The 20711-nt window shown below is 45.0% G+C and overlaps 1 protein-coding gene across 1 annotated transcript in view; it reads left to right on the top strand.

Moving 5' to 3' along the window:
• Positions 1-20711, top strand: part of MAML3 (mastermind like transcriptional coactivator 3) — a 289017-nt gene that overhangs the window by 261800 nt on the left and 6506 nt on the right. The window contains exons 3-4 of the mRNA XM_067567993.1: positions 15555-15800; positions 18224-18311. Coding sequence (XP_067424094.1) covers positions 15555-15800; positions 18224-18311 — 334 coding nt within the window. The remainder of the gene's footprint in view (positions 1-15554; positions 15801-18223; positions 18312-20711) is intronic.

Genomic DNA, 20711 nt, shown 5'->3' with positions numbered 1-20711 from the left:
CTGGAATTTCCTGTGGATCCTCTTCATCTATAGAGACAATGTGTTGCAATTCCAGCCTCTTGCAAACATTGAAGATAAGTGCCTTCCACACATGGGAAAGGGAGCCTGTGGTCCAGTGCTTTTATTTCTCAGCAAGTATTCTTTCAGACCTGGCAAACCGCCCGCTCCTTGCTCAGCATTAACATCAGTTCCAAGTTTGAACTTTTCATTTATCACAGTACAAAAACTTTTGGGCCACAATCATCCATGAGGGACATCAGCCCAACTCTAGAGCTTGATCCCGTAAAGTGCCGAGTGCCCTCAACACCCAGTGGAAGTGGAAGGTGATAAGTTCTTTGTAGGACTGGACCTATGCAATGAAAGTGTCTGCCTAGTCATAGCTATAGCATTGCTGCTGCAAAGCTCTGATAGGGCATCTCTTCCTTGCACAATGCTTCTTCCAGGCGGTGCATTGTTTCTTCTATATACTGTAAGCTTTTCTTTTATTTATAGAACTTGCTTTTTATTGTGTCATTTTCTGTCCATCCCCTTTTCCATTGGTCCCGTGTGTCTGTCTAAACCCTCCACCTGCTTTCATTTTCCAGTTTTGCCTCTCCTGCTTCTTGCCCTCAGCTCTCTGACTCTGGTGATCCCTGCTTTTCGCAATCCTTCCTCTTTCTCGTTTGAGGATGGGCCAGTTGCACCTGAGCCAGGAAAGTGACATTGACCGGCATTAAAACTCCAACACTAGAAAGTCAAGCTGACACCCATCTCAGTGCCCCACTCTCCTTTGGAAACTTAACTTGCTCTGTAGCTTGCTTCCTGAGTGCTGAACTCCTTAACCTCTTGGAAATGTAAAGTGGTCAGCCAAAACTTCAGCTAGTGTAAATAAGCATAATTCCACTGCAGTCAATGGAGCTACTCTGACTTACACCTCTGAAGATCTTGTCCATAGTTGCTTTTGGAAGACAGTATCCCAACAAAGGCACTGTGTTTAGAGCAGTGTTTCTCAATTGGGGTTCCGTGGGAACACTGTTGGGGTTCCGCGAGCAGCTGTTCTCCGCGCCGCCGAGAGCAGCTGTTCTCCGTGCCGCCGAGAGCAGCTGTTCTCCGCGCCGCCGAGAGCAGCTGTTCTCCACCGCCGAGAGCAGCTGTTCTCCACGCCGCCGAAAAAGGGAAGATGTCTTGGATTTTCCAGCAGAGGGTATCCAGTGTAAGTGTAATTTAAGTGAGAAATGCTGACCTTTGCTTATTTCGACATTTGAAGAGTGCTAAGAGTTTGGGGGGTTCCACAATTATTTATGGAGTTCAAAAGGGTTCCGTGGCCAAATTTAATTGAGAAACACTGGTTTAGAGAAACTCTTGAGCTTTGCCAGTTTTTAACTGGTGCTTCTTTTTTTCGTCCTTGAAGATAGTTACTTTCTTTTGTTGTATGGTAAGACATACTGTGTGACACCATGATGGCATTTCCTACAATAATTGCTGCATGTCACAATAATTATAGCATTCACAGTATGTTCTAAGTGTAAAAGCTGTGCAATTGGAATTTGTTTCTCCAAAATATTATCACTCCTTTAACCCTTATGTAACACAGGCTTGGGGTTAAAAAGTCACTGCATATAGATAATAAAGTGCTGGTCATAGACAGGAGGTGGGGAGGAGCAGATTAAACTCTGGTGTGACCCCACTGAATTTATTCCTTTAAAAAAAAATTTAAAATCAATATTTTCATATGAATAAATGCTGGGCTGTGGGACTGAAAGCACTGAAGAAGGAAGAACTCTACTGATTCACAGAACAGCTGCCACATGGATAGAAGCATTACATGCTCCCCCTTACTACCCCACAATTATGCTTCCACACTGGTATGGAAGGACCACATCTGTGGATGAAAGGGTTGCTCAGTTTCCATGCCTATTCAGTCCTTGGCTTGTCTGTGTGAATGTCAGCAAGTTTGCCAAATGGGTTTTTAGTGATGGTGGACCTGTCCACTTAGACTCCACTGACAACACCATACTTAGTTCACCAAGGCAACAGAACAGATACCAGACAGTAATCACTTTAGGTCAGTACTGACCTGGGTTGTACTTAAACCAGTAATCACAGCTCTTAAAAATTATCAATGTGCATTTTAATGTTTCACTGCTCATTTATTTTAGGAATCCTCTCCATACTTTTAAAAGGCATACTTGTAGATACAGTCTCAGGTTAAATTTGGCCCATTAAAAAAAATGGAATTTTTTTAATTCCAGGCAAAAGAGTTATTTTAAAATACCTCCCCTTAGAGTGTATCAACCTAATCATTGTAGCATTATGCTTGTGCCTGAGACTAGAGTGTGAAATTGATCAGAAACTGAAACTAAAAAGTGAAAGTGACTAATTTCACTAGTGAAAATAATGTTTTGTTACTTTTAACCTTCACAAATAAGACTAGTAATATATAGGTAAGGAAATTTTAGTGTGATTTTAACCTGATAGCATTTCTTTAAAATAATGCATTTCCAAACTGCTTAGGATTTGTGGAGTTCAAATGTTGCCTTGATGCAGAAATTAGTGCTATAAAACTAACATGCAAGAATAGCATTCAGAAAGAGTGCTTCTGACTCCTCAGGCCACATGATAAAATTAGGAACCAATTTGGCCTTGCATTCCTTGAGATGAACTTCTGACACTCTTTAGCTCTTAGATGATAGGAAAATACTTGCTCGTTCAGAACCCTTTGTTGCATACTTTGTCAAAGGAAATAAAGAAATTAGTCTCTTCAGTAAATAAATAAATATACAGAAATAATAGTCTGACAAATGCTATTTGTTCTACAGAAAAAATAAACTATATTAAAGACATGGAGAGAAGAGATGCAGGGAAACGGAGGTGAAAGGAAAACAAATTGGCTGCATGCAGAGGTCCAGTGTCAAACGTCAGAGGGATCTTGTTCCCTCAGATACTATAAGAAAGACCATGGCAACCAGGGGCCCAGAGAGAGAGAGAGAGACACAAGAGAGATTTGTAGCTCCTCCCTTAGATTAGATGACAGAACAAATAGGTGAAGCAATCTGCTTTGCAGAGCCTGTTGGTGATTTCAGTGTTGTAGAGCAGCATATCCATTCATGCCATATGTTGGCTTATTAAAGACAAAAAGTCTTAAATGAAATGCATTTGTAATTCCTCTAGTTGTTCATATAGTACCAATCCACTAAAGTTGGCCTTGCTTTTAGGACATGCTTTTAGCCTCAGTTGAAATACATTGAAGTATATGGATTTTTTAGTGGGATAGAATGTATAAATGTTAATATATTTGCTTAAACATAAATAGACACTCCCTCCTAAATAGGTACAGCTGGCACTTAAGTGCATCATGACAGATGAACAGTCACTCTATACCCATTAGGGACTAGACAGTGGCTATAAAGTCACAGACCCATCCCACAGTACATGGGTTGCAAAAGTGCACTACTCCAATGGGATCACCTTAATGCATTGTGTCTGATACAGGCCCATTGCCTCCTGGAGTGCTGGGAAAGGACTGGCCACAGATTCATAGACTTAAAGCCAGAAGGGACCAGTTTTGATTTGAAGATATCAAGAGATGGAAAATCTACCACTTCCCTTGGTGGTTTGTTCCAATGATTAGTCACCCTCACTTTTTAAAAAAAAAAAAAAAAAAAAAAAGTGCCTTATTTCAGAGTTGATTTTTCTGGTTTCGGCTTCCAGCCATTGATTCTTGTTATGCCTCTCTGTTAGATTAAAGAGCTCTTTAGTACCCAATGTATTTTCCCTGTGAAGGCACTTTTACCTGTAACCAAGTCACCTCTCAATATTCTTTTTCATAAGCTAAACAGATTGAGCTCTTTAAGTCGCTCACTAGGAGGCCTTCTTTCTGCACCTTCTCCAGTTTTTCAATATTCTTTTTAAAACGTGGACACCGGAACTGTACACAATATTCCCGAATCGGTCTCACCAATACTGGATACAGAGCTAAAAAAAAAAAAATCACATCTTTATTCCTACTCATTACTCCCCTGTTTAAACATCCAAAGGTTGCATTAGCACTTTATTGCCACAGCATTGCACTGGAAGCTCATGTTCAGTTACTTGTCCACTATAACCTCTAAATCCTTTTCAGGGTCCCTGTTTTCCAGGATGCAGTCCCCAATTCTGCAGGTCTGGCCCATGTTCCTTGTGCCTAAATGTTTTACTTTGCACATGGCAGTATTAGACCACATTTTGTTTGAAGGCGTACCTTTTGAAACAGTACAAGATACTCTGTTCCTGCCACCTCCATTGGCTGGAGTGGACCAAGAGCAGCATAACCATCCTCACTGGGAGTGTTGTTGGTGGTAGTTTTGAATAGTCCTTTTGCTCATGTAGCACAATGCTGCTCCCATTAATTTCAGTGGGGTAGGATCAGACTCATGATATTTAGTACCTAATCCATGCACAGGAATCCACAGAGCAGGGTTTGTTGCATCCTTTGCCATCCCCGTTGGACACGGACATACAGATACTCTCAATCCAGCCCTCAATGGAGTCATTAGGTGTTTGTTCTTTCTTTCTGTGCTTGCTTTTAGTTCTGATCAGAAGAAATTGATGATACAATAGGAGAAATAATGCAAACCATGCAGTGAAAAGAAAAAGTATGTAAGATTTAGCTGAAGACAAACAGAGGCATCTTTCCATTCCACTTTAACGTTTTTATAAGGCCTTCCATGTTTAATGTTCTTAATTTTTAACAAGCGTAAGTTCTGTTTTGAACTTAGGTAAGGTCCAGATTTTCACTAGAGTTCAGCTCCCACTTAGGCTCCAAAATAAGTGATCAGATTTTCACAAGAACTCTGCATGATGGGTGCTGTGCTCTTGTAAAATTCTGGCTAGCTGTATCATGTTGAAAGCTGCTGGTTACAGATAACTTTTTTAAATCTAGGCCCAAATTTGGGTACCTAAATGCGAGCTGAGCTCTTTTGAGAATCTGGCTCCACTTGTGGATGAGCCTTGAAGATCTGTCTCTGTGCTTTTTTAAAAAAACCTGTCCCTTGGAAGTCAAAAGAAGCACTGATTTTAGCATGTTTTGTGTACTGCCCTGACCAGGGTGATCACCTCTCCTGAATTGGACAGGACAGTCCCGAAATGCAGAGTTTAAGTCCCAGTCTTGGGCTGAATGATTCTGGGACAGCATTTGTCATGGATTCCCGGAAACACGACTAAGGCTCGGGGATGGCACCAGCATCTTCCCTGTATGCGGGGGCTGAGGTGGCCTTAGCTACCCCTTGCCATAAGGCCCCGCCCCTTGCTTCTCCTCTTCTCCACAAGGCCCTGGCCAAGCCAGAATACAGACCAGAGCTGGGCAGTAGTAAGAGCTGCCCAGGGAGCCTGGGCCTCTGTTGGGAGCCCCGGACTCTCCACCAGCCCTGGACTGTGTGCCCTGAAGGCACCCTGGCCTCCCGCCTAGGGCAGATGGAGGATTGGGAGATCCCCCCAGTGGCCCCACCTCCATGGGTGGCTCTTACTATGGCCCAGCTCCAGCTTCCAGCAGGGCCTGGAGGGAGGGGAGAGAAAGAGGAGCGGGTGGAGCATCATGGGAAGAAGGGCAGAGCAGGGCCACAGAGAGGGCCGAGGCTACTGCCTGTGTCCCACATTTGCCTTTTGAAAAGGTGGTCATCCTAGCTCTGACACACTGCTGCTTCTGCGAGGCAATCAGGCCCAATAAGTATCTTTTAACACCTCGCCCTTGCCATCCCCTCATTCTTTGGAGCAGTCAAGTGGAAGGAAGAATGAATTGGCACCATTTTTACTTATGCAACTGAGCTCTAAACCAGCATTGGCCAGGCCTTCTTCTTGGTAAGATCCTTGTGGCAGAATTGCAGTCCTGCTACTCCCAGCTGATGTATGTAACTATGCTATCAGTATTTGTCAGGAAGGAAAGGAGCAAAGGTTATTTGGGAGTGCGCAAGTATTAAACAGCAGCACTGGGTGTTGTAGAAAACGTGACTCCTCATGTAATCTTTCCTCATGTCATTTTAAGGTACAGCATAAAGCGGGGGGGAGCTCTGAGCCACAGTGCCATTCCCCAGAGTTTGCCATTTGTCAGAATTTCAGAAAGGAAAGGAAACCTCCCTCTTTAAATCATACATTAAACTTTGGGCCATTTAAGTTAAAAATTATTGTAGAGATTCATTAATTACAAAAACTGGAAGACAGGTTAAAAATCAGAAGTCAATCGTACCATCCTGTGGGAAAGCCCCTGAATAGGCTTACCCGAGGGAGAAAATTCTGCATGGTTCCTCTTTCAGAATTTCCTCCAGTTCTTCCACTGGGACTGCACGCACATGCGTGCGCATACACCCCAATGGAATGAGCATGGATTGTCCTCTAGCTGCCATGGATCCCCTCAGATCCAGCTGCTGTAGTTACAGAGCTACATCCACACCGAGGCCAGGGCCCCTGGGGTATGCCTACACTGCAGGTAGGAGCGAGCCTCCCAGGCTGGGAAGAGCGACTGACACTAGCTTCACTTGAGCTAGCGTGCTAAATATAGCAGTGTACATGTACTTGTTGTGGCTTGGGCAGAAACATGGGCTAGCCATGCGAGCTCAGCCCCTGGGGGTCAGGTGGGCTTGAGAGCTGGAGCTACAGCCCAAGCTGCAGTGACTACACAGCTATTTGTAGCATTCTAGCTCAAACTAAATTAGCGCTTGTCTGTCTTCCTGGGCTGAGACTCACTCCCAGCTGCAGGGCAGACTGTATACTAGCTTATCTCCAGCTCCTAGCAGCAAAAGGGAGCTCTGTGTTCCTATCCACACTTGGTAGTTTACCAGCACACTGGGTCTCTCCACTAGAGAATGTGGAGGAAGGAATGTGCATGTGTCAGGACTCGGCTGGCGAATGAGTGCACAGTACAAATCCACACAGCCCAAGGTTGCCATAAGAACCAGACAGCTGTCTCGTTGCTTTCACTCTGAAGTGAGTGAGTGATCAGTAGTGGTGTGGACAGCCTGTGAGCCTGGCACGTAATAAAGTGGTGTAACTGAGGTTTTGGTTCCCCTGTCCTAGACACTGGAATCCATTTTCCATTTTGACCTGGGCTGTGCTGCCTTTTTCCAGCATACGGAGCCCTGTCCTCCACCTGCTGAAGTCACTGAATGTTTTGTAATGCTCTTGGGAACAGAATTGAACCTTTGGCCAAAAGAGAGAGGAAAGCAGCATGAAACATTCCAGGAGTGAGGCTAGTATGTTGAGGTGTTTGGCTTTAATTTGGGTTTTGCTTAGTAAATATCACTAACTGAAAACAGGAAGCTTCAGTTGTAAATCTAAATTCTTGTACATATAAATGATTAAACAAACTACATTAGAAGTAACACATTTGTGAAAGTCTTCAGATTTGTGCTCATTCTGTATATAAAAGAGCCACTGAAAACTGGTGTGCATGTCCCCTGGCATGACTTATTTTAAACCTTTCTGCCTTTTTGAAACATATCGTGAAATTAACTTGATTCTGTAATATGATACAGATTGGGGTCTGTATGATGATGATACAAGGATGATTTTGGCCTACTGGGATATGAGTTTAAGGGAGCCAGGATAATAGTTCTATAAGTGTCTTTTTGAAGTAGATTTAGTTTGGTCTCAGGCTGCTGCTACAGAAGGCAGCTGTGCGCTGGAGATTGTTGGAGGAAGTTCCTAGTGATGTCACTTCACAGCATGCCCACAGGCTCCTGATGCCCCCCCTGTCTTTTTTCTTGTAGTGTCTGCAGCAAAGGGCTCCATTTGGCAGCATGGTGGTGCTTTTGTCTATAAATGGAAGCAGTTGGCCCATCTCTCAGTATAACACAAGATAGTCCTATACATCAGTTATGCAATCTTTAGCTGGATGACTTCATCAGAACTGGGGAGACTGAGGTGGGGTGGCAGGAAAAAGCCTTTGCAATCAACTTTGCCAGAGACAGCTGACTTTTTTTTCCAAGCAAAGAAAGAAAGAAAGAAAGAGGTAGCACGCAAACAGGGTGGGTAAAAGGGCTCAATTCATAGAGCAGCTGAAGGATCATTAGTGTGCCGCATTTTAGTGACACAGGCTGCTCAGAAGCTGTAGCAGCTGCTCTGCTTCACTGTGTAGGTGACACAACCCTCACAGTTACACTGCTGTTTGAATGTGTTCAACCATTTCTAAAACACAGCATGAGAAAGGGACGGGGGAAAGTGCAGGGGGAGGAAACTTTTAAACCAGGATGTACATTTAAAAAAGATCCCAACCCACATATGTAAGAGCTGCATTTCTGCAGAGAACCCTTCAGGGAATAACTGTGCAAAGTAGAAATGTGGACAAAATAGTATTTTCTTGTTATTTCCGCAAAAAAGTCCTTGAAAACCTGACCTTCATGCAGAAAGGATGATTCTACTTTCCCATGTTACCTTCCAGCATTGATTTTAATCCTTTCATAGATGGGGCTTTTTGGGTGGGTGATACCATTTTACTCTTTTTTTCCAGTCACACAGACACTGGCATAATTTAGAGTGTTTATGTTGTAAGTGAATCTGAAGTTTATTGTCAGGTTTTTCCACAAAGGATCCAAAAATTATGTAGGCCATTCCCATCAAATTAATGTTTATGAATGAGTAACCAGGTGACCTAGCTGCTGTGTGGAACAATTAAAGAGATGGCTAGTGAAGTAACATTGGGTTCAATTCTGTTAGGCACTTAGCATGTGGTTGCAGGATTGGGTCCAAAGTTTAGGCATTAGAAAAGATTGAGTGCTATTATTACTTATTTATTTAGGATGGCTCCCATTATGTGCCAAGCACTTTCCAACAGTGAAGAAAGACAAGCTAAGGAGCTCATATTGCAGAGTTTTTGTCTTAAGGGAAGCCAGGCCAAGTCAAACCCAACTGTGTTAATCCCTCCTCCACCTCTGAATTCACTCCTTTGTAAATGTATCTATGCCCACCCCCCATTCAGGGCATAGATTAAGTGTTGAGGAATGGGGAAGTAAATTGCAGAAAGGTCAGTGGTTGAGTTGAAAAGGAGCTCAGATACTACAGCAAGGGCCATAGTGTTAGTTAGACTCTAGCGAAAAGGTAGGAAGGATGGTGTAGAGCAGTGGTTCTCAACCGGTGGTACACGTACCACCAGTGGTACTTTGAAGAAGGGTGGGTGGTACGTGAGCCGTACCGCACCGCTGAATCCGCCGCCGAAAGTCCGTCCCCCCCCCCCCCGCTGCCGCAAAACCTCCCCGCTGCCGCCGCCGCAAGCCCCTCCCCCCACCGCCGCCGTGAAACCTCGCCGCCGCCGAAAGTCCCTCCCCCCCCCCCCCTTTTTTCCCGAGTGGTACTCAGGTCAGGTTGGGAAAAAAAGGTTGAGAACCGCTGGTGTAGAGGATAGGGTATGGACTTGGGAGAGCTGAGTTCAATTCCTACCTCAATCATAGACTTGCAATATGACTTTGGGCAAGTCACTTCGCCTACCATGCACCTCAGTTTCCCCATCTGAAAATGAGAACAATATTTCTCCACCTGCCAGGATAAAATGTGTGAGGGAATTGAGGAACTCAGACACTGTCATAATGAGAGTCATATAAACAGACAGATAGAAGTGAGCAGCAGATCCTCCAGCTCTTTGGAACCAAGGAGAAAATAGAAAAGGGAGTAGAGGTGTGTGTGGCTGTCCCTCCCTGTCAATCGCTGAGAGAAGCCACGCCTCCTCGCTTTCACACACATGTAAGGGTGATCTCAATAAGTAAGTTCAAACAAAAAGAAAAAGGGAGGAATTAGCAATTTGAGGCCCAGGCCTTACAGACAGATCAGGGCTGTTTAGAGTCTTGGGGCTTGGGCCTTCAGGCAGGGCTGAGCTGTAGCAGTCTTTGGACCCAGTCCCTCAAGCAGGGCAGGGCAGCAAATAGTCAAGGGTGACCACCAACAGAGTCTAGGGGCTCAGGCAGGGGTGAGCACCAGCCAGGCCCACCAACATCAATTCCAGGTCCCTGGGCAGAACAGTCAATGTTCCTCCTAGAAAGGGATGGCTGAGATCCAAGTGGACTTCTGCTGGAAGTTTTTGCTATGAGCCAGGCAGGTTCCCGGGCAGCTGAGGAGGTGGTATCTGCTACTCAGCTTCCCAGTTCCTCTGGTTTCCCCAGGGAGATTATGGATGAACCCAGGAAGCTGAGTAACAGATACCACCTCCTCAGCTGTCCGGGAGCCCACACGGCACATAATAAGTAAGCTGAGCTCAGATCAGGGGAGAGAGAGAGAGGGCATGAGCAGTGGGGGCCTCACAGGAAAGGAGGATGTGTGGAGGAGAGGAGACTACATATCTATCCTCCCATCCACCCAGGAGGTTTAAGTCACCAGGTCCCTGGACAATTGTCCCCCCCACCCACCCATCAGCAGGCCTGGCACCAGGCTGCCACTCCAGGGGTAGGGTGTCAGAAGGAGAAGCGGGAGACAGGCCCACCCAACTCCACCACATCCAAGCCCAGAGTCCTGGCAGGGTATTCCACCACTGGGTCAGCAGAGCTCCAGCTGAAACATGCCAACCGGTGCTCAGGCAGGAGCACAGCTGGACTGTAGTCAGCTACCCCTGGGCTTCTTCCTACACCCCCCCTGTAGTGAATCTGCAGCTCAGGGTCATCCTCCATCTCCCCAGAGTACACTATGAGCAGCAGTCCCAGCAGCTCTCGGTTGACTTGAGGCTCTGGCCAGTCCTCAGGCGGCAGCTCTAACAGCAGGCAGGATGCATCTGTCTCCCGTCACAGCTCCAGTCCAACTGAGCTGCTGGGCCCCTCTTTTATACTTCCTGTCTGGTCCTCCCCTCCTCACCCCACCCCTTAGTTTCTGGCAGGCTGGGCGTGGCCTTCCTGATTCCTCCTGGTCCCTCCCTGTCACTCTCTGAGGGAGGCCACACTTCTTTGCTACGGGGAGGGCGATTCCTGAAGCTTTTGTAACCAAAAGCAGAAATTAATTTTGTTTTAAAACCATCTTTTCTGTTCCTAATACCTGAGCGGGTTTCAAAAAGAGATACTGGATTTTTTCCTCTAGTGATTATGTGGTCTCATTTTGTAACCTTTGTAAAAATGGCAATGTTGATAACAGGGATCGTCCCTGTTCAGGGTGGCAAATGGCTTATAAGAAAGGTTTGTGCTTTTTCAGACACTTACCATGATCCTTGGTATATTTTCTACTTTAATATTCCTCACCTATTCAGACTCTTTGTCTTTCTAATCTGTTTATCTGTCATCTATATCTGTTGTATCTGCCTAGGTATTTATACCCTCCTCCTCACAATTGTATCTGATTGCCTTCAAAGTATTATCACATCCAGAATATAAAATACCTCTTGTGGTTCTATTTCTGCACCTCTCTGTCTATAAAGTGTTTGTTGCCTCATTATTTCCATGCTGTACTTGGTACATAGCATATACCCATTCCATTTATTTCAAACTTCTTTTTGTTTGTTTTTTTCGGTGGTCATTTCTTGGCCTGGGTCTGCTGCTGTACCTAGCTCAAATCATTCCCAAACTACATCTTTCCACCTATATACTCTCACTCCTGCTCCTAATGTCCACCACCACAGCATTCAGTAGCTAGAAGAAGCTGGTGTGGTGTTTTAAGCTTCTGCCTAGCTTTTAGATTATAAACTCCTGAGGGCAGGAGCCATGCTTCTTTTCTGTTCTGCGCAACTCAGGGTATACTGTCAGCATTCAGCATATGGTAACAGCCAGCAGGGGTGCTATGCAGTATTACTGTGGCATGGTTCTGCCAGGCACTGCTTTTACCAGCACAAAAATCCCCATGATAATGTGGATTCAGCCACCACCTGGAGAGTTTGGGCTAGCCCTAGGCACATGTAGACACTGCCCTCCATGGAAGCAGGGCTTAAACTGGGTGTAATTTTCATGATGGAGGGTGCGTGCAAATTGTGCAAGGAGCCACAGGCCAGCCCTGTAAGAGCCTTGAATGCTTGTCCCAGATCTTTCTCAGCCCCGATCTACACTACAAATGTATGTTGGTGTGACTACATCGCTCAGCGATGCAGTTATTGAATTCCCAATGTAGACAGCACTGTGTGAATGGGAGGGTTTCTGTCAACATAGCTGCTGCCTCTGGGGAAGGTGGAGTACCTATGCCAATGGGAGGAGCTCTCCCATCTAAGTAATTAGCGTCTTCACCAAGCTCTACAGTGGCATAGCTGCATTGGTGCAGCAGCCCTCAGTGAGTGCCTGTAGGCCAGATCTCCTTCTGCCCTAGAAATCCTATTTCCTCACCTATAAATAACTGCTAACAAGGGACACTGGTGGTGAGGGAATGCCAGGGAAATTGTCAAATATGAAAAGATCAAATAATCCCATTATTTATTGAATAAAACTCAGCAGCACCCTCACTTGGGTTGGTGAGGAGTGGAAAAGAGAGTACTGTTTTGATTTTCTGATATACCTATTGTTATGTCTTGGTAAATTTTGTAGCGGAAAGACCATTGTCTTTTGTTTTTCTCCTCTCCTTCTGAAAATTCTCCTAGAGTTTTGCTCCCTCTTCCCCTGCTTCCTTCCCAACCACAGACATACATTATGCGTTGTTCAGTGTTTGGAAATTTGACAGCCTGGGTATGTCTCCGCTTCCTGAGCTCATTAGTAAATAGCAGCATGCTCTGTAGAAGAAGTGTCAGGAGTCCCCTCAGAATCGCATTGAATTTGGAGTCTGAGACGGTGCACTGCAGTTCTGCCTGCTGCTCGGGGGGGGGGGGGGGGGGGGGGAGGGAATTGTTTTCTTTGTTTGGGAAACCGGGGGGGGGGGGGGGGGGATTTGAGAGGGTGTGGTTTCTGATCTGTTAACTCTCCTCTTTTAAATATCCAGGCTGTAGAGAGGGCCAAATAACACCTGGGGGGTATTGGGACAGATAATCCAGACATGAATCACAATGTCCCACAAATGACCCATTGTATTTTAAAGTCTTTACATTCAGATGTTTACCTGGAAGGCATGTTGTACACACTCTGGTGTGCCACAAAATTGTACCTCTCTCTCTCACACAAACACCCCCCCCCCAAATTACTTTCATTGGGGAAAGCCAGCACCCTGATTTGAAACAAAGATTTGGAAAGCTCTCTCCTCCTCATTCAAAATAGTTACAGTACTCCTCAGTGTCTAGTTCAGGTTCCCAACCTCAGTGTGGTGCCTCCACCACCACCAAATAACGTGCCCTTTGGGTAGGGTGCCCAGAAAGCAAGTGTGAAAAATCATGACGGTGTGGAGGGTAATAGGTTCCCATATAAGAAAAAGCCCTGAATGTCGGGATGGTCTCTATACAATCAGGACATCTGGTCACCCTACTTTTGGGCTGTAGGTAAAGTGGGTAATGGGGAACCATAATGCTGGTTAGATATCAGTGGGAGAGGGGGGAACCCAGTAGATACATGGCAACGGTGAGCGAGCTCATTTTGTGTAAAGAGGGCCTCAAATCACCAGGGAATTCCTGGATTGTCTCAGGCTGTCGTGTGTGATGTCCATCATGCTGTACGAACACCATCTGTTCAGTATTATACTCTCAGTTGCCAGGCTACCTGCCCTACGCTGTAACACTTGACTGCCTAGCTCTACGTTAGCAGTATTATCCCAGACGTACTGAGGGGGTGTGCAGAAGGGGGAAAGGGGGAGGGGGAGGAAGAACAGTAGTCATGATTAAGCCATCTGCAAGTGTGGGGGTGCGGAGAAGAGACAGAGAGGGAGAGTCAGGGCAGCAATCACAAGCAGGTCGGCATGGTGAAGGATCAGGCCGATATCACCATCTGCTGGTGCAGAGACAGAACAGCAGCACTGGCCATTTTCAGAAACAGGTGTCCTCTCCCGTGGCCTGCCTGTGGTAACAGGACACAATACAGATTAATACATCCGGTTGCATTATACCCTAATGCAGAGGATGCTGTGTGGCACTTATGCCCTTGACTCATGGTTTCAGTGGGGTTTGGGCAGTGCCCTGGGCCTTGTTAGATGCACACAGCTGCTAAAGATTTCATAAAACATATTTGAGTTTTGAGGGAAATAGTGTTTGTGAAACATGCCTCTCTCGCTTCATGGGTTTCTTGGAATTAGGCTTGGTCTACACTACCAATTTATGTTGGTATAACTACGTTGCTCAGGGGCGTGGAAAATGCAAACCCCTGAGCAATGTAGTTATACTGACCAAACTCCTGGTGTAGACAAGGCTTTGTCAAGGAGAGGACTTCTCCTGTCGACATAGCTACCGCCTCTCGAGGAGGTGGAGTGCTTTCGCCGATGGGAGATGCTCTCCTGTTGGTGTAGGTAGTGTCTTCACTAAGCACTACAGTGGTGCAGCTCCACTGATGCGGCTGTGACACTGCAGCGCTGTAAATGTGGACAAGCCCTTAGGCACTGACCTCCTGGAAGGCACCTTAACAAAACTCTTTAGTCAAAAGATCACCTTGGTAAAACTGGGAAAACAGAGTAGATGCTGCTCGCAGAGCGGGTAAGGAAGAGCCTCTCATTCCCCCTCCACAGCTTCAATCAAACAATGTGCGCAGTTCCACTGGAAATGAGTGAGGGGGACATGGTGATGGGTTAAGAGTGAATAGGTGCCAGAATGATCTTGAAATCCAGCCTGACTCTCCCTCTTTAGTTCCTCCCCCAACACAACTATACAACTCATTGGATCAGAGACAGGGAGTATATGGGGTCATCTTAGGTGGAAGTAACCATGTCAAATGGTTTCCTGCTTCCTCTGCTCACCCCCAAGCTCTCACAACGTGATTGGGGTATGAATCTTAAATAATTCCATTTTGTGGCTAAATCCTGAATCCTGCTGTGGTCTAAAGGAATCAGTGTTGTCAGTTCTCAAGATTTTATTGCAAGTCTCACAGTAGTTGGTGTTTTTCTGAAAGCGCCAGCTCCTGGAGTCAAATGATGATGTGAGAATCTCAGTTGCCTTTGTTGTTCTTGTTGTAGTGGTTTTGGGTGGGGTTTCTTTTTTTTTTTTAAAGACAGTTTCTCATCCTTATGATTGCAGAAAAGAAGTCTGAAAACATAACATCTAGAGGCTCAGAAACCTAAAGGAAAATAAAAAGAACCCAACTGTTATTGTTCTCATGATTTTCAAGACAGTGTCATTATTTTTGGGGTCTCAATTCATGCTTTTTGAAAGCTTGCAGTGGGCAATACTGAAGAATGAGCTGAGAGATGGAGTTTGGAAGTCCTAGTAAACCCAGCACTGCTGCTGATTCACCATGTGATCTTAAGCAAATCACTTTTATGCCTCACTTTCCCCATCTGTAGAATGGAGATAGTAAATACTGCTTGCTGTACCAGGGTAGTTGTGAGGAGCTTGATAATTAACTTCTGTGCAGTGCTTTCAACATAAGTGTATGTGGGTGCTAAGGGAATTCAGTTTAATACCTATTCCATATGGAATGTGCTACATGAAATTGGTTGGTTCGGTGTGGGCTTTTTTCAGAGGTTCTCTTTCCTTTTCCAAGGTCTGTTAGGTTCACAAGCAAGTCCACCACTTATTGTTCCTGATCCATACTTTCCCCTTGTATGTGGAGTACATTGAGTAGTTAAGCTGTATCTCTTTCTTTGTTCAGGAACAGCACCCGGTGGGACTTTCTCGGACCACAGCCCCTATGCAGCCTTCTATCCCACCAGGCTCCAGCAACGTGGTAACGGGGGCAAACCCTGGAGGTCCCAGTTTCCTGGGAAACCAGCCACAAGCAGCCATCATGAAGCAGATGCTGATTGATCAGAGGGCACAGCTCCATGCGATGGAGCAACAGAAGCAACAGTTTCTAAGGGAGCAAAGGCAGCAGCAGCAGCAGATCCTGGCAGAGCAGGTACGGTAGCTCTTCTTCTGTATTTCAGACAGTATGGTAAACACACGCATGAGAACAGGAGCCATGGAGGCATCACAGCACAGCCTGTCCTCGTCTGTATTCATATGCTCAAACTGTAATTTCCAGTCCCCTGGTTTATACCTGGGCTTTGACTTTGATTTCATACCAGTGTAAATCAGGAGCTACACTTCTGAAGTCAATGGAATTATGCTGGTGTAAAACTGGTGTGAGTGAGAACAGAATCAGTATACAACAGAATTGTTCATCATAAAGTGAACTGAAAAGTACATTTGAAAAGCACAAAGCCTGCTTTTGATCTCAAGCCAATTTCACACCAGCATATTCCCATTGATTCCTGGAGTTGCTCCCATTTACACTGCTATACAGGAGATCAGAATCAGGACCTCAATTTATAAAGGAGACACCTGATTCAAACTTATCTGTGGTAGCCTGGTAAATGGTGCCTCTGTATTCCAGTAGCAGAGTCTGAAATTGAATTCAGTTTTTAAACACTGGAGAAGTTGCCTCTTAGGGCCTGATCCTCTCTTGCCTAGTCCTTTGTGTCATCGTTGATGCCTGTGGAAAGTGGGTGTTAAACTGTCCAATCAGAATGGTAGTGTTTTACACCCACTTTGCACAGGTGTTGTTCATCACAACACAAGGGAAAGCCAGTGGAGAATCAGACCCTAAAAGCACTGGGAAACAGCAGTTGTGCTATCACACAGAACTGAAAACTCACTGAACCAATGGTCATCCTCTTTGATTCTTAGCTTTTTCTGCTGCACTGGAAACTGAATCAAACAATTTTTCTCTTTGTTTTTGCTAATATGTTTCACAAAGTTACGCTGTGATTCCTACAAATTCTTATTCAGCAACGGGCTCATCTGAAGGCTCTTTCTGTGTGCTGGGGGAATCTTTATGTTGTGAATGGGAAGTTTATAATGAACATTTGTAGGTCAAGGAATCAAAGTACTGTAGGTTGGTTTTCATTCCCTCTCTTGCCATATCTCTGCACATGTATAAGCCCTCGCTTTTTAAGAGGGCGCTCATTCTGTTTACAGTACATTGATGAAGCAACCAGATAACCTCAGGGTCTTATGAGAGCTGCTTTGCACAGCACCCGCTAGTCTTTGAAGGCACATATAAACACAGACATAATTTGGCTTCCACTTATATTCACAATCAACATTTGAGTATGCTTTAAATCAGGGGTGGGGAACCTTTTTTCGGGCAAGGGCCTGATGGTGGCCTGAGTGTCTGCCGCCGAATTCCCCACCGCCGCCGTGAAACCACGCCGCCGCCGCATTCCCCCCCGCCGCTGAAAAGGGGCAAACGGCGGCAGGGTTTCGGCGGCGGGCACTGCCCCCCCCGCGAAACCACGCCGCCACCGAATTCCCGCCGAATTCCCCCCCGCCGCCAGGGCCAGACCAAATGATTTCAGACGGACCGCGGGCCAGACCAAATGATTTCAGACGGCCCGCGGGCCGGACCAAATGACTTTGCGGGCCTCATACGGCCCGCGGGCCGGACGTTCCCCACCCCTGCTTTAAATAAATGAAGAATATTCATATAATGCAGCCCTGAGAGACAAACTCAATACAAGTGTGCAACAAATCAGGACACACAGGCATTTCACAGTCCCTCACTATCTAAGACCAAGTCACTTGCCCTGAATGAATGATCAGCATATCTGTGGTGCTACTCCGTAATGTAAATAAAACAAGCTAATGGGGACAACAAAACAAAACAAACAAACAAACAAAAAATGGAGGGAAAAGCGGGCGGGGAATTGGGCCCTAGCAGCTCATTTTGTTTTGGGTAGAGATGGGCCTGAGCCACAAAGTTCAGATCTGGATCCTCTAACAGTCCTTATAGTTGGGGATGTTTTGAATCCAGAGTATGTGTTCTGCCCATTGTATAGATAAAGGCCAGCCCCCAAGTGTGGATCCAGAAGGGAACATTGCCAGCGCTCAAGGGGTTTGGGATCCAGAGTTTCATTTCAGACCCACCTCTCATGCTGATGAACAAAGATGTTTCTAAAAAGATTCCCTCCTGTCTCCTCTCTTCCCCTCCACTCCCCCTAGGTTGAAGACAATTACACTGCTACTTAGGAGGTCAACAGGAAGTGCTTATGAGTAAGGATAGGTGATGTGAGCCTAAGTACTTGTTCCTTTTTGAACCAAAAAGAAGCCCAGGCACTAAGTGCCCCAAGTATTCACAGTAGGACTCTTCACATGAGGCTGCGGCACACTCTGCCTGCCCACTAAGATGCAGCCCTTGTCTCTCTGGAGCGGCCTGCTCGAGGAAGTGTGCAGTCGAGCTGCAGTTTGTCATTGTAGCCAGTCTCACATGGACTCATTCATTCATTAATTGTCTTTTTTCTCCTCTGCTCTCTTTCCTTCCTCTCTCTCATTTGTTTCCAGCAGTTGCAGCAGCAGTCACATTTGCCTCGGCAACACCTCCAGCAGCAGCGCAACCCGTATCCAGTGCAACAAGTCAGTCAGTTCCAAGGTAAAAGTTAAATGTTTTCCACACCCTCCAAGCCAGTGCTGTCCTTTGTAGTGGGAGTTCATTTTATTTGTGTATGTTGGAGCTAGGGAGGGTGTCGAGAGAGAAGATCCATCGCTCACTCTTTCTGCCTCCTGCACGCTCACATATATTTTCACAGAAGGGGATCGTACAATTTTAAATGAAGAGTTACATTTCTGAGTTGCTTTTAGCTCTCTCCAATAAAATCTGCCCCTTAAAAATTCACCCAGTCACTTCTTTCTTTCTTCTCTGTTCTGACTCTTTCACTCATGGATTTTATGAGTTTATCTTTTCTCCCCACTCCCTGTTAAGAGTTTATTTCAGCCAATGCCTCTCCTTCCCTCTTGGTTCTGCTCTTCTTCCTCCCCATCTCCTTTGTTTCAGTCCATCTCCTTCCCTTTTTGGAAAGGGATTTTCAATTATTCACCTTCAGAAGAGGTCATCTTAATTCAGACAAGGAATGGATTTAATCATTCCAGAAATGTCAGCTATAGAAAAAAGTTAAGTATCTTAGATACTAATGGAGATTGCTTACAAATCTGAAGCTTCAAGGACTTTTTCAGGACATTTTTATTTTAGGAACAACTAATTTCGAGTTTTTTAAATATGAAGATCCAGTTTAATGGCTTCTTTAACAATTCAATCTAAATACATAAAGGACTAAAGCACGACTGTTACAGTATCTGTGTGTGATAGTACAGAGTAATAGTAACAGGATGAATAAGTGAGGAATGCATACTACATTGTTGATAATTGCAAAGTGATGCATATTGGGAAACATAATCCCAACTATACGTACAAAATGATGAGGCTTAAATTATCTGCAACCACTCAAGAAAGAGATCTTGGATTTATTGTGGATAGTTCCCTGAAAACATCTGTTCAGTGTGCAGCGGCAGTCAAAAAAGCTAACGGTATGTTAGGAACCATTAGGAAAGGGATAGATAGTAAGACAGCAAATATCATAATGCCACTATATAAATCCATGGTACACCCACACCTCGAATACTGCATGCAGTTCTGGTCAACCCATCTCAAAAAAGATATATTAGAAATGGAGATAGTACAGAGAAGGGCAACAAAAATGATATGGGCTATGGAACAGCTTCCATATGAGGAGAGATTAAAAAGACTGGGACTATTCAGCTTGGAAAAGAAATGACTAACGGGGGTTACGACAGAGGTCTGTAAAATCATGAATTGTGTAGAAAGTGAATAAGTAAGTGTTATTTATCCCTTCACATAACATACGAATCAGGAGTCACCCAAAGAAATTCATAGGCAGCAGATTTAAAACAAACATAAAGAAGTACTTCTTCACACAATGCACAGTCAACCTGAGGAACTCATTGCCAGGGGATGTTGTGAAGGCCAAAACTATACTGGATTCAAAAAAGAACTAGATAAATTCAGGGAGGTTAGGTCCATCAGTGGCTATTAGCCAAGATGGTCAGGGATGCAACCCATTGCTCTAGGTGTCCCTAAGCCTCTGATTGCTAGATGCTGGAAGTGGGCAGCAGGGGACGGATCACTTGATCACTTTCTGTTCTTTCCCTCTGAAGCACCTGGCATTGGCCATTGTTAGAAGACAGGATACAGGACTAGATGCAGCATTGGTCTGACCCAGCATGGCCATTCTTGTGTTCTTATGTACATTGATACCAGCGAATAGCTGTGTGAACAAAGGACCACATCCTCTGCGGGTGTAAACTGGCACAGCTCCATTGATCTGAGTAGAGCTCACCAGTTTCCACCAGCTGAGAATCCTGCCCAAATGTTTCTTAATTAATTTTCTGAAATATCATACCAGCTCCATTGTTTAGAAGAAAGTATAGAGAAGAGATTAGTCTAACTGACCACGGAAGGGATTTGTTTTCATGTATAAGCTAATTTAAGTAAAAATATTTAGTCAAATTCTTCCCTTTGGTTATATCCATATAATCCAATGGACTTCCCTGGGATTATCTGTTTGTAGCAGACAGCAGAACTTCACCACTATATTAAAATTCTTGTCTCTCTAAACTCCCATGAACTCTCTGAGCTCCTTTGTCTTATGCAGGTAAAACAGTGGCTCTCAAATTGTAGAGTGGCACTGGGACTGGCTGGTGCTGACTCTTGTGATCGTTTTCAGCTGCTAACTTGCATTAAAAGACAGCTACGAATGCATTATATACTTTCCTAATACTATTTTTCTACTTAAACACTTGCCATGGGTGGGGAGAATGTTGCCCAGTCACAAATGGGAGAGGAGGTGGTCCACACTATCAACAACTGCGACTCACTAATGTATAACATTAAGAAGATTGTTTTGTCAGTAATAGGCTAAGTAAAAGCTGTTGGATTATCTGTTTTTATAGGTGAGAGCCACATATTCTTTTATTC

The sequence above is a fragment of the Emydura macquarii genome, unplaced genomic scaffold (genome assembly GCF_026122565.2).
Source record: "Emydura macquarii macquarii isolate MOO-44397 ecotype Brisbane River unplaced genomic scaffold, CSIRO-AGI_Emac_v2 contig_2834, whole genome shotgun sequence".
Classification (NCBI taxonomy): Eukaryota; Metazoa; Chordata; order Testudines; family Chelidae; genus Emydura; species Emydura macquarii.
Note: the sequence above shows the minus strand (reverse complement) of the source record. Positions and strands in the feature narration are given on the sequence as shown.